The sequence below is a fragment of the Haplochromis burtoni genome, unplaced genomic scaffold (genome assembly GCF_018398535.1).
Source record: "Haplochromis burtoni strain Fernald_Lab_line unplaced genomic scaffold, NCSU_Asbu1 Contig_268, whole genome shotgun sequence".
In the NCBI taxonomy this organism is placed as follows: Eukaryota; Metazoa; Chordata; class Actinopteri; order Cichliformes; family Cichlidae; genus Haplochromis; species Haplochromis burtoni.
In genome coordinates this window covers 488,859-502,740 of record NW_024582629.1, presented here as the reverse complement: position 1 = coordinate 502,740, position 13,882 = coordinate 488,859, and the positions used below count along the sequence as shown (strand labels likewise).

The window sequence follows — 13,882 nt, the reverse complement described above, 5'->3', positions numbered from 1 at the left end:
CCGTCTGGGTTTAAGACCACGCGGCTTACTTGGGTATGAAATTAGAGAAGAGTTTTGATTTGTATTTTCTATAAAGTGTTTTAAAAAAAAAAAAATCCCAGGTAATCTTCTATACTTTGCAATAATGTATCATATTTTCACTTTAACCTTTGTCATTTTTTTTGATAACAAACGGCGCTTGAACGAAGAGTACGAACCGCAAAGGTAGAATTTCCCCATCGACATAAACTTAAATAAGTTTTTCTAACGCACTGCGCTCTAACAACGGCAGCTAGGCTGCTCGAATTAAATGAAAGCTAATAAACGACTAGTTCGGGAAACTCTTTCAACTAAACCCAGGGCAGGTGAAAAAATACATTCAAAACATTAAACCTCCGAAAAAGAAATGCGCAGTCCGATTTTCCAAGAGGTATTTAAGCAAAGACGGAAGTAAAGGACGGATGAGTGTTTCGCATCGCTGTCTCTGGCTCGAGACGGAGCGGGTGGTTTTTCAGGAGGGAAACTTTACAAGGTTTAACGGGATTTGAGCACGATTAATTCATTTCGCTTAATTACTAGAGCCAGTGCAGCCATACTGAAAGGTAGGAGTACACCCTGAACGCGGAAACGTTCATTTTTGTCGTGTATTATTACATTTTACCCGCTTCAGTTTGCGCCATTTTCGCTAGTTTGGTAATGCATAAATGTGCGCATTTTAGCTCTGGCGTTCTTTGTCCCTATTCTTTAAAAGATAATGATGTGGTTCATCCCGGTGGAAAATCTCACACCCCTGTTTCTACAAGGCAGTTGCTATTATTATGCGTTAGAAGAGAGCAAGTGGTCGTTCTTCTCCCATCCAAAAATTGTCTTCGAAATCAAGTGCAATTGCGCAGTTTTGTGCTGCATCAGGCCGTGTCAGACGCTAACAGCGCCAGCGCCTGTTGGGATGTAGCTCCATTCTGGCGCACATGAGTTAGCTTGTGAAGCTAACCGGCTAGCGTGCTAATCAAATAGCTTTGATTGCCAGTTTGTCAAAGTGTCTGTTGACGGCAACGTCACGCCGAAGTTCAGCAAACATATAATGAGTAAGATCTTCATGGATCCCCTTTTTAGCTTTAAAACCCTGGTCGCGGAAACGGTAGAAAATGGTAGAATATTTTTTTTTCTTCCTCTGGAGCGGTTATCTCCACCGGCTAACTTGGCTAGCCTTTTAGCGTCGCAGACTTGTCGAAATAAGCTGTACTTTTAAACACACAAGCCCCCAGGCCAATAAAAACAGTTTAGCTTGCATACTAGAACATCAGTTTATGATGAAGTCCGTTTGTCTCGTATTGATAAATTGCGGTGGCCATTAATCACTAGCATTGTTTTGTTGCTTTACCTCGTTGTAATTAGCTTCAGTGTTTAGCGTTTATAGACATTCCTATGCAGCATCCTAATTGCCACCGACGCTAGTTGGCAACACGGTTGGGTATGTGACTCGATGCAAGTCAGAAAAGTACCAAAATTAATATGCGCCATAAACGGGTTGAATGTTGTACGTCGTGTCCGTGTGATTTCACACACAAGAAATGTTAATATCACAATACTTTGTTTTTTTTGGAGTAGGGTAGGGAGCGGGCTCATAACTTAAACCAGTTGGGAAAGGACCTGAACTGATGCTGCTCTGTAATAACATTGGATGCCCTCTTGGTTTCTTTACAGTATGGAAACTTTCAGTTTTTCAAAATTTGGCTGCAGCTAATGGTCATTCTAGAGTATGATTTAGGTTAAATTGTTTCGACTAGCTGCCTAAAACTTTAAATATGTCGAATTAGAATACTAAGGAAATTGTTTCTTTTTTTATTATTATTGTTATTATCTTTAAAACAAAGGAAAGCTAAAGAGCTATTCGTTTCAGAAGACAGGACAGCCAGATGTCTGGTTTTCTAATCAACCTGACCCTCTTTGCAGGAGTCCACAAATCATGTCAGGCATTGCATTGAGCCGGCTTGCTCAGGAGCGCAAGGCATGGCGGAAGGACCATCCTTTTGTAAGTATTGGCTCACGAGATCCGTGCGATGAAAGCCTACCTGAGTGTTGGTTAGAAAGTGTTTGCTTTCTAACAAACTTTCTAATTTCAACTCTTACTCTTCCCAGGGATTTGTTGCGGTACCGACAAAAAACCCGGATGGAACCATGAATCTCATGAATTGGGAATGTGCTATTCCTGGCAAAAAGGGGGTAATGTGTTTCATAGATTTGTTTGCATGCCGAGTAGATTTGTTTTACATAATTAAAAAAGACTCAATGATCTTTCTAGGACAATGAAAATACTGTAGTGGGTGTAAAGCATACTGTATGAGTAAATGCTCTGCAAAAACAACCCAAAACAAATTGAACCATGATAAGTTTTAAAAAATAATTTTACAGTTTGACTGGCAGTAGTAGTAGTAGTAGTAGTAGTAGTAGTAGTAGTAACTTTTAAGAGTCAGTGATGTAGCCTTCTGTTTCTAAATTGATCTAATGATCGTCTCTCCTCAGACTCCGTGGGAAGGAGGCCTGTTCAAGCTGCGCATGTTGTTCAAGGACGACTATCCGTCTTCACCTCCAAAATGTGAGTTGCTGTGCATTCAGCCCGTAAATATGACAAATACACTAGCTATCATTTTGGCCTGCAGATGCTTTGGGAAATCTATTTGGAAGTAAAACCTGGAGCATAGTAGAGTTCCCATATTTTCAAGAGCCTTTAGCATTATCGGATACAATTTGTATGCCAGTACAAACTTGGTTATGTTTATCTACAGTCAGATCAAGTTAATTATTTATTTTTTTAAATTTTGATGGTTTGAAATGGAACAGAAAAGTGCAGGCGCATGGGCATCCTCCAGCCTACTCGGCACATCTGTAAACTGTCTTTAAAAGCTAATTAAGGCTTCCTCTCATCAACATTTGGCAGCACTGAATGATGAATCTCTTCAGACATGTTAGTTTATTATGGTAATGAGAAAGAGGCTGATTTAAAGCCAAAGGTTTTAATTTAAGGTTAGTGCAGTAATCCTTTGGAAACCTGTGTTTAAGCTGTCAAACTGAAGCTTAGCAGTGCTGGGGATGTCGACACCTCGGCTGTGATTGGTTGAATACATGACTGTTTTCTGGTCTTTGTGGGATAATTACAAATGTCGAGTTTTCAACTTTAATGATAGAAATCTAAGCAGCTTCATGTTTTTGTTGTTATTATATAAACAGCAGTGGAAACTGGTTAAAGTGTCTTTATTCCAGTGGCTGTGATTAATCTCTTTGGGTTACATGAAAAATTCTGCTCTTTAGGAAAATCTCCAGAATAACCCTTGCTTGACCTTTACGCAGCAGAGCAAATACAGACTTTCTCTTCTAATTATTTTAATTTGGCAGCGCTATTAAAGCCATTTAAGTAGTGCAGCAAGCATGTTGGAGCTGAGGAAGCTTGGCGATATAACAATGTTGCTGCAATTTTGGTGTTAATTCAGGGTCACGGCCAATAGATGCTTTCATGCATGCGTCATTTGCTGTTCCTTTTAAACGGGTTGTGCAAGATTTTTGCCAGTTGATTGATTTTTAGACCTGATATTGTTGTAAATTGATGGTAAAAAACTGCTTACAAACAAGTAGCAGATTCCTGTTGTGTGTCTCAAAACACTACCGTACTTACCTGCCACACAAGGCCAGAGCACCGTGGCTTACACCGGCTCTAATCCTGCAGCACGAGCTCCACGTTGTCTGAATGTCAAATTAAAATGACCTAACGGCACTGTTTGTGTAAACAACAGACGTTGCTGTCTTCAGTGGAACAGTTCAGTCTGGGCACGCAGTGACTTTAGTAGTCTAACCCCTTTTGTTTGGTATGTATAATATACCTGAAACATAAAGCCCACTTAATATTTTGCCATCTTTCAGGTAAATTTGAGCCTCCACTCTTCCATCCAAACGTGTATCCATCAGGCACAGTTTGCCTATCGATACTAGAGGAGGACAAGGACTGGAGACCAGCCATCACAATAAAGCAGGTTTGTGTTGTAAAGTGAATTTCATCTACAGTAATGACCTTAAAGCCTAAGAGTGTGAGTGTGTTCACATGGTCTCTTAAAGTTCCAGATGTTTTCTGATTTTAAGATGACATTTCTAAACTGGAACCTTATCTAAGTTTATCAGGTAATCAGTCAAATTTTTTGATGCTGATAGGAAAACGAGACGCGTAGGCTTTTGAATCCCTCTCTTAGCTTTCAGGCTGGGTGATATTTTAATAATGTTGGTCATGAAGCACAGACGGTGGCCGTGCTGTCATTTTAAGCCACGTTTACATGTAAAATAATCACACAGTAAGTTTGTTTTGTAACTCCTCACACCTGTCTACTGAATGTCTATCTCCTAACCAAGGATTGTACACAAAGTGGCTACATTTGTCACCAAATTGTTTTTTTGTTTTTTTTTTTAATTTTAAGGGAAGAAAAGCTCAGCTGTAAATTGGCGACATGACAGTCCTCCAGATTAACAAACACACTTATAAAGCAGACAAGTCTCGATGGGCAGTGAAGTGTGACGTACGCCTGTTTCTATTGTGCCTGAGAGGCAGAGAAGCACAACGCTAAATCGAGAGTCAAACCATAAGCTTAAAATATGTGCATCACAATTTGTATTCAGTGTTTAGCAATAGTCAATCATGACTATTATGTGCAGCGAGCAGTGTTGCATAAAGTGTGTGCACTCAGTATTAAGTTGACTGATATTAAGGAGCCTTCAGAGAAGCATCCCAACCTGGTGAATTTCTGAAATGTTTCATTTTTATCTTGTAGATCTTATTAGGTATCCAGGAACTGCTAAATGAGCCAAATATCCAGGATCCAGCCCAAGCAGAGGCTTACACGATCTACTGGTGAGTGACGATTAATTCACATGAAACCAGCAATTTATTCACAAATGTAAGGCCACTGACATCTTAGGGCAAATTATTAATTACCGTAAGTGGGAGTTGGAGGTCTTGTTTTACAATAAATGAATAATTATTTAAACCAAATAACTGTTGATTAGATTTACTTGAATTTGAAACCAACATGGTTTTAGAAAGGAAAGCAATGTAGACCATGGCTGTTTATTTACTAATTTATATGCCCACAAGAGCAGAATTATTATTAGTGATAACTAAGACGGGGTTCTTAAAAAAATAGCATTCATACAAATCTTTAAATATGTACATCTTCATGCAGAAATATAGAGGGATCAGACTTTTTCTGTGTGCACTGGAGGGCTTTTTATAATATGGTGTTTCACTTTTTTTTCTTTTTTCTTTTTTTTTAAATCCACTCAGTGAACCTCAGACTAGATGACTTTTTCTCTGGCTTCATCATTCCCCTCGTTTTTCACCCAACATCCACAGTGAATTTGCCCCCTTGGGTCAGACTCTTAATACGGAGTTCTACTTTAATGTCTCGAGGCATCTGAGGGAGAACATTTAGTGCACGCGGTCTGATATGTGTGTCAGTTGTGTTTTTTAACTACGCCAACACAATCATAGCCACCTGCACCACTTGCCAGATTTGGCACTGTAACAACTTTCTCATGAGAATGAACTTTTAAAGGTTGTCCTGGAGATGATCCAGCACACGTCATAGATTTGCACCTGCAGGTGGTCAAAATGGGGAATTCCACAGTGGGGTCAAAGCGGTCTGAGCAGTATAGAGCAACACAGGAATGCAGAGTGGACAAAGGCCAAATTTAAATAAGAATTTTCAGATTGCACCTCATATTATTTTAAGTTTATAACTAGCACAGGAAACTATTTATTTATTCATTTATTTATTGGGTGTGTCTCTGGGGACTAAGCTTGTGAAGCGTCTACCTATTTTAAAGTACACATGAGATCTTAACCCTGTAAAACCTGAACCCTAAAAATTCAATGTTTTTGAAGCAGGAGTGTTTATTGAACCTTCTGACGATTTAAAACACATAAGAGGAGTTTAAGGGTTTAAAAAGAAATCTCATTGATGTAGAGGTCTCAAAAACTCCTGTATCACACATGAACTTCTAGGGTTTTCCACTGACTGATTAAAGATGTTTACTTTTTGAGCAGCATGCTGTGCCTGTTTTGAGTAAGCAGTCGTAATAACTGTTGTTTCTGTTTGTTTTGTTTTTAATGTCTTTTCAGCCAAAACAGAGTAGAATATGAAAAAAGAGTTCGAGCACAAGCCAAAAAATTCTCCCCCTCGTAAGGGCGAAGACGGAAGGAATGGGTTTAACAAGAATCACCTCCCGGCTCAGTCTCTCTATGAATGTGCTCCTCTCACATCGGGACTTGCTTAAAGACTTCTATTTAAACTCCACATTCTGTGCCATCCGTTCTCCTCTGACCTATCAGTTTTTTTTGTTCTTAATTGCCGGTTGGCGCATAATGCTGGGAGGGAATGGGTGCGTCAGCACCCTGGTAATTTCTTTTTAAACAATAATTGTCTTATGTCGTGCAAGGGACACAGCTTGGTACCGGTTTCATCAACTCCCATGCAAGCTGACTGTCATCAATATTTCAAGGAAGAAAATGTCGTTTTGTTTTATTTTGCTCTTTCACAGGGTCTTTTTCTTTTTGTTTCCTCCTTTATTTTCCATAAATTTAATGTAAAATTTAGCTTACTTCATTGTCAGTATTTCAACTGCTGTATAATGAATGGCACTTTTATACTGTTGTATCTCACTAGTGTCTCTAGATGGCTCTGTCTAATTCTCTTTCCCAGGTTTTCTATTCAGCATGCTGTAATATACAATAGATTCTGCTGCCTTGGCTGTCTTTTTGTTATTCAGAGTGTTTGCTATAAATAAAAATGGCCACAGTGACTGAGGCAGGTAGGCTTACTTCTGTATCAGACTTTAAGGTTATATGGTGCTTTGTTCATGTATGTGTTGGCTTAATAAACCTTTCTACATAATGTATTTTCTTTATTAAGAGCAGAATATACACAGAAGTTCATCTTGCATTTCAGTGATGCAGAAACAAAACGGATGAGTCACAAAATAAGACTTTCACCCTGTTTCCAGACAGGTTTGGACTGTGCATAAAAGATAAAAACATCAGTGAAGTAGTACATGGACAACATGTAACTAAATGCTACATAAAATCTGTAAAAAAAGAAAAAAAAATTCAAGGTGCCGCAATGGCCCAGAAGTTTAGACCACAGCCTGATTGAAATCCTGTGGTGGGACCTCAAGAGGACTATTTATAGCTTAATGCGCAGAATTAACAATAAACTGAAGTAACATTATAAAGAAGAGCATGTCAAAATTACCCCACAACGAGAAGGACTGATAAAATGAGTTATTTCTGCTACAGGTTCTATTAGCTACTGAATCATAACGTGGACTACTCCGTCCAGTAGAAAAATGTTCCTTTTCATGACAACTTTCAAGCTTTCTTGAATTGATCCCTGTTGGGCAAGACTTGTTTTTACAAGCTCCCATGGTGCTCTGCCAGGACAGAACTGGACTGCTGGAAAGCACTCAGGGTGCAGTACTCATTGCAGTACCAGGGAGGCTCCCTTTCTAGGGACGTGTCACTGCAGAGCCAGCAGCCCGAGTCTCCAGAAGGACTCCCTAATTGGGAGTCTAGAACCAGGCTGTTCATTGGGCTCCCCTGAGCTGAGAGTGGAATCATGGTGCTCACAGCGTACGGGACGCCCAGGAGAGTGGTATCACAGACCGAAGGAGTTATGTTGCTGTAGGAACTGCCCTCCATCACGTGCTGGTCAAAGTGGGGTGGACGACAGTCGTCATCCTGGACTTCTGCACACTTTGTCAAGGTGTCAATCTGAAGCGTTTCCTCTTTTTCTAGCGTGTCTGCTGTGTTTTCTTGCGTAACCACCCAGCTCTGCAATCACAAGGTCAGTTACATCCTAATGACATTAAGTTTGGGACTTTTTTTCTGTTTTTTACATGAAAAGCTGAACTTACCTTGAAATCTCCCTGGCAGTCACTGTACAGGGTGTGGAAATAGGGAGCCGGAGTTGGGATAAATACATTTTGCTTCCACCTGTGAGCATAGAAAGTGCAATATAGTACAAAAATGACTTTACATGAAACTTAATGTTTTGTGAAGTGAGGCTTTACATGATATAACGTTACTTTTTAACAGGAGCGTAGCAGATCAGTATGACGAATACCACCAGCCCACAGATGGGAAGGAGCACCTTCTTACACATTTCAGAAATGAACATGCGCGTTGACAAACCTGTGTGGGGAACACAATAGAAAATACTGAAGCAGAAGAAATCCAAGAAATCAATTTCTGCTTATGATTGTTTTATCTAAATCTAGCTGCTTTCTTTTTTATTGAGACTCACCATCCACAGCAGGGTTAGTCCTCCAGTGAGCCTCATCAGACCAGTGACTCCACTCGCCTTGGTACGTAGCCTGATTGGGAATGGACCGTACTCTAGCACTATACTCGGTGTCTGGTTCAAAGTTCTGATCTTCCAAAGAAATACCCGTACTTTGTGTGCTAATTTCACGAATTTTTACCTGAAAGAAATAAAACATAAAAGCATCCCATTAATTTTCAGAAGACAGAAATGCCCTGTTCTGTTCTTCTTTATAAACTTATTTGCAGGTTTAGTGTCATCATTTTCCACAAGAGTATCGATTCTGTCACTAGTTAGATAAACTAATGTAAGTCTACGAGCCGCAACCTACCAACCACATGACGTCACGCTCCTTACTGGCCCTGCACGTTCTCAAAACTAACTTTAAACACTAGTTTAGTTTTTGAGAGCAGGCCTCAATGGCGTAAATTAGGCTTTATATGTGTATTATTTCATGCACCAAATTTTGGAACAATTTCGGCCTAATAAAAAGAAGTCGTAAAACCTTTAAATATATGATCATCTACAGAACATAATACAAGAAGACTCCGAGAATTTGCAGAAAAAGGCCGAAAATTGGTAACACATGCTCCCATTCAGGGACCTGTTTACCCATTCATTTACTAAACTGAAGTTTCCCAGTACTTATGGTCTGCCTTGAACGGTGTAAGTTTTTTAACAGCAGATTTTGACACATTTTACTATAATAGAAAAAAAAAAACTGAGCTTGAAGACAAAACTTTTGGCTGCTTTCTGTCTCCCAGATTTATCTCTGACACACATTTATCCAGGCCTAGGGACCATCATTTGGAGCACATCAGCATGCAACACCCTGAATGTGGATTTGAACCAGAGATCTTTTATATGCAAGAGAGGGTGAAAAATAGGGTGTAAAAAAAAAAAAAAGACCCTGCGTGCTGGAGTCCGGTCGGCAAAAACTCAAATCTGGCCCAGTAGATGGTTTTGGAACTTGTAAAGGAGGGGATAATTTTTGAACTTTTAATTGTATTATTATAGCTGTTAGTAACAGATAAGCAATTAAATAAGAGAAACTTTCCTTCACTTTCCTGTTTTTTCTGCTAACTACTATAAAGACAACTGTTTCTTTTCTCATTTCTTTTTCTCTTTAAATTATTTGTTATTTCATTTGAAATAACAAAATTGTTCTATTAAAATTACAGGACAGTTTGGGCAATGAACTACCAGAACTTTTTCTGTAGTCGTGCTGACAGATTTTTCACTTACTCCAGCAGCATTTCTTTATCATGTAGAAAAACCGAGACAAACACTTGAAACTGCACTTCTTTATCTTACATTGAGATATCGCCGAGATGAAACGTATAGTTAAACTTTACACCAACAGAAAGGGGAATTTCACTACTCTGCCTAATGTTGTAAGATGCATTTGACATGACTGCACTACTCGATGGAGCTGTTTGCATATAAAATGTGTAAAACCTCTGTTTGATTGTGTCAGATGGTTAAATGCCCTGTTTTAATTCACTTTTAGAGTTTTTACTCGAGCCAGTCCCAGCATGTAGAGGAACTGTGGAAGTGTGAAAACTTGTGCAATGCTCTATTTAATACAAACCTCAACTTGCCAACAGGTATAACCTGAATCTTTGTGCTCACAGAGACAGAATCAGATCAACAAGCGGTGTAAAATGCCTTCAGCTTGAATAAATTCACAGTTTCTGCCGCAAACTGTCGCCACACTGAGCTAACACCCACAGCACTAGCAGATAAAAACACTGCAGCTGTTTGACATCTCAGTTTAGAACTAGATATTTACCAGAAAGTATAGAAGATTTCAATTTTTTATTCTTATTTATATTATTACATTTGGAAAACTGTGGGTTTTTTTTTTTTACCTCACAACATAAAAAACAGGCTTTCATTTGTAGATTTTTACCATTCACTTTTACCCTTTGTCATTCCTGCTGATTAGCTGAAGCATACCTTATGTTCTCCCCTCTTGTAGTAATGGAGCTGATACTCCAGGTTGTTGGGCAGAGCAGTGAAGCTGGTGTAAATCTCGTAAGTGCTTTTCCAACCAAAGTGGTGGTGACTTGAGTTGTGGCTGACTGAGAGGCAGCACGGCGCGTTTGGTTTAACTGATAAGAAGATGTGTGACTGTTAAAAAACAATAATTCATACATTTATGAGTCCTGCCAACACAGATGATCATTACGCTGCTTACTGTTGTGCACAGGTAGGTACTGCTCATCTAGCACGTCACAGGTTTCAGACTCCTCATTTGGGTCGTGGCAAAGTGAGATTTTGTATACTTCTAAATCTGTAAACGTATCGTCATAATTGGGCGATGTTGTAAATGTGCAGAAATAGTTCTCTTTGGTGTGTGTCAGCATGCACTTGTACGTTCTGTGAGAAAAAGAGAAGCAGCAATAAGGTGCATGGCGTTAAAGGTGACCCATCATTCTTAAATGCATTAGTTAAAAGAGTCTCACTCGAATTCTGTAAAAATGAGCCAGTAGGAGCTGTTGCTGTTTGAGGTGTTTTCTGATGGAGTGATGTTCAGGGAGCAGTAGACGGTGGTTAGGTAATCATTGACACAGTGAAGATTGTATTCCGCTCCTAGGAAACCCCATAGAAAAGATAGTTATGATTACAGAGCAAAACAAAATGAAGTAGAAACATTTCAAGTCCATGTTTAACTCAAGACTGTTAGTGAATAAGCATGTGCTAGCCAGTCCAGAATAGAATTATATTGTAATAGCTTAAAACACTCATGACTGGCCTATATATACACTGAAATTGTGTTTATATGAGAGACAATGAGATCTGCAGTGTGATTAATGTTCTAATCTAAAGAGAGCTAAAACCATAGATCAGGTGTCAGTATCAGATCAACAAGTCAAGTGCAGCTCTTACAAACGTGCATTAATACTAGTGCTATTTTTTCCCCCTTTGCGCTACCTTCTCTGCCTCTGCCAAGAAAGCAAACAATTAGAAGCGAAGAACCAACAGGAAGTTTCAGAATTATTCAGAAAGCGTTTTTACACAGTCCCTATTGCTTGAAGCAACTGAATCATGATGATTTGCACTTTGATAATACTTTTCTATCTTTTTGAGTGCACACAATTCATGACTTGAGCTGCTGGCTGATCAACGTTTTGGGGTTCAGTGTCTTTCTCAAGGGCAATTTGACATGATGGCATGAGCACCAGGAGATGGACTTAGCAAAATAATGGACAACCTGTACAACGACATAGATCCAGGCATCTCAAAACATCATTTAAGTGCTGCTTTTGATGTATCATGGTTGTTGTAGATTAGCAACTAGGGTGAAATGCACAAAAACAGTAAATAGTTTGTCACTTTATTGTATAATGAAGAACCTCATTTGAGAGCTTAAGCTCATTTAGCCATTTAATCTAGCCGTTATTGCGTTAGTGTTGTTACATCTAGTGCTTTAAAGCTCTTACACTTACATTTTACAGCTGTACAATTGTCTTTTATCTGACGGAAAAACAAAAAAACAAAGTAAGAATTATAACCTGCTAATGGACTTCCATGTAGCCTGACGATGTTGGTAGATTTGAGCAGGAACACAATCAGCAGCGTCGCCTTCATCCTCAGGGGTGGATGCCAATCCATCGCACCAGACGCCAGCTCAGCTCAAAGATTGAGTCATACTGTCCTGACTCTTTTGTAAAGCGGGTTTTAAACGCAGACTGAGAGGCGTAACCGCTCAGGCTTCTCACACAGATAGCTGTCACTCACCACTATCATTGTCACTGGTGGGAGAGGATGTGCTTTTTTAAGAGAGCAGCTGTTTATGAAAGCGTGTGAAAAGAGTTTAACCTAGCAGTGTTTCATATTACAGTCTGTCTGACTGTGCACTTGTTTGCAATTGTCATGAAATCTTTACCAGAGCCCGTTTAGCTTGTTTAGAGGAAGCAAAAGGTGAAGTGCTTTGGGCCGAGATGCTCCACAGCCCACCTGCTGAGGTGCATCTACAGTTTTAAGGTTACTTCATGTAGTAACTTTCTGAATGGGCACAAAGCTGGAAGACACAGCCGTCTTATCATCCAAACTCAGTTTGAATGACTGATGAGCTGATAAGCTGCAAAAACGATGAAGCCTGAGATGCCATGTGACAGAAATGACTATATAAACATCTTTCACTGAGCTCTAAACCTACAGCGTAAGATATCCACTCATTTCTGTCAGACATTCATCTGCTTTAGGGACACAGATTTAAAACACACCTCTAAACACATATTTGTGTGTTAACATTTTCTGCACATTGGCTGTAAATGTCTAAACAGGATTAAGATTTTTACCTTTTGTATACTGCACATCAACATCTTTTGACTTTCATATAATATTTTTTTAAAAGTAGGTTTTCTTTGCTATTTATTCCTGAGTTGTTTTATTCATATTTACAGAAAACAGTACATTTACGTGCTCTTCCTGTGGAATCTAGACAGCAAAAAGCCACGCAGTCCAAGTTTGCATGCCTTAATCTACCTTTAAGCCACCACAGCACTTTCTATATCGTTATTATTATTACTTCAATTTAACAAGTAACCTGATATTAGAGTATGCTAATTATTGTGCAACCTGCAAGGGTGTTGTGCAACATGCACTGAGAGCAGATTAGCTGAAATTGGGGTTGTGTACGCCTTTGGTGAAAGATGTTACAAAAGATAAGAGCTGATGGTGAGTTTCACGGCTTCCTCTAGGGTTCATGATTTTGTTTATTTACAAATGTGTAAACACACTCTAGCAGACTGAATCTCACTTTAGCTGGATGTGTCTCGTTCATCATGCACTCGTGTTCTTTTTTTTTTTTTACGGCCTGAGGGCCCAGTTACATAATGCATCGCCTGCTTTACTTGTGAAGTATGCTGCAGCAAGTATTAGTAGATATTGTGATGGGAATACCCGCAAACATTTTTTTGCGCTATAATACCATTTCAACAGGAAATGAATAAACACAGAATGGCAATGTATAAATGCGATTGCAGAGGTTAGGTTTCAAAAATACCTGTTTACCTCCGATCGTCTTACTTTACCACAGAACGAAACTGAGGCTTATTTTTACTAACTGAAACCCAAATGACTTCTGTCCCCCCCTTTTTCCTGTTAAGCAGCATTAAAACTTGCTTGAGATCAGCAATGGTGATGGTCCTGGGATGGAACTAGTGTTCGAATCTTTATATTGTGCAAGAAGAGAAATCTGCAACGTGCTGCAGTTCTTCTACATCTGATACAGTTTTTTTCCTCTGTTTTTAGTACTTTGATAAAAAAAAAAGTTTCCTTTTCGTGATAAACACTCTGAGATGATAGCAAACAGCTAGAGATGTCACATGTAATCACACTGATACAAATCTGAGAGGCTGATTGAAGCTGCAAAAGTTGTACTAATCAAGTTAATGGAAAAGTCCACAGGCTGATAACACTGTGGGCTTTTTTTGTCACGGAAAATATCAGCAATGTAATGTTTAAATAATAAAATTCATTAAGCAAACATAAAGAACAATTAAATATTTTAAATATGACTCTTCGCACACTTTTAA

The 13,882-nt window shown here is 39.1% G+C and overlaps 2 protein-coding genes across 3 annotated transcripts; one reads left to right on the top strand and one right to left on the bottom strand.

Annotated features, from left to right (window-relative positions):
- The first annotated feature begins 426 nt into the window (after positions 1–426).
- On the top strand, positions 427–6,911 carry ube2ib (ubiquitin-conjugating enzyme E2Ib). 2 transcript variants are annotated; one of them, XM_005939515.2, is made up of 7 exons: positions 427–581; positions 1,933–2,011; positions 2,119–2,202; positions 2,503–2,575; positions 3,895–4,004; positions 4,791–4,870; positions 6,140–6,911. In XM_005939515.2, exons 2-7 carry the CDS (start codon positions 1,946–1,948, stop codon positions 6,201–6,203), a joined length of 477 nt encoding a protein of 158 aa, XP_005939577.1. In that variant the 5' UTR covers positions 427–581; positions 1,933–1,945; the 3' UTR covers positions 6,204–6,911. The 2 variants fall into 2 exon arrangements, with proteins under 2 accessions (XP_005939577.1, XP_042083502.1); XM_042227568.1 differs by lacking the exon at positions 427–581 and adding an exon at positions 1,093–1,682.
- LOC102302889 (interleukin-21 receptor) lies at positions 6,909–12,015 on the bottom strand. The gene is made up of 8 exons (XM_005939514.2): positions 11,855–12,015; positions 10,805–10,931; positions 10,537–10,718; positions 10,296–10,450; positions 8,319–8,496; positions 8,101–8,206; positions 7,930–8,008; positions 6,909–7,846 (listed from the first exon to the last, which is right to left on the bottom strand). Exons 1-8 carry the CDS (start codon positions 11,952–11,954, stop codon positions 7,427–7,429), a joined length of 1,347 nt encoding a protein of 448 aa, XP_005939576.1. The 5' UTR covers positions 11,955–12,015; the 3' UTR covers positions 6,909–7,426.
- Positions 12,016–13,882: the final 1,867 nt, after the last annotated feature.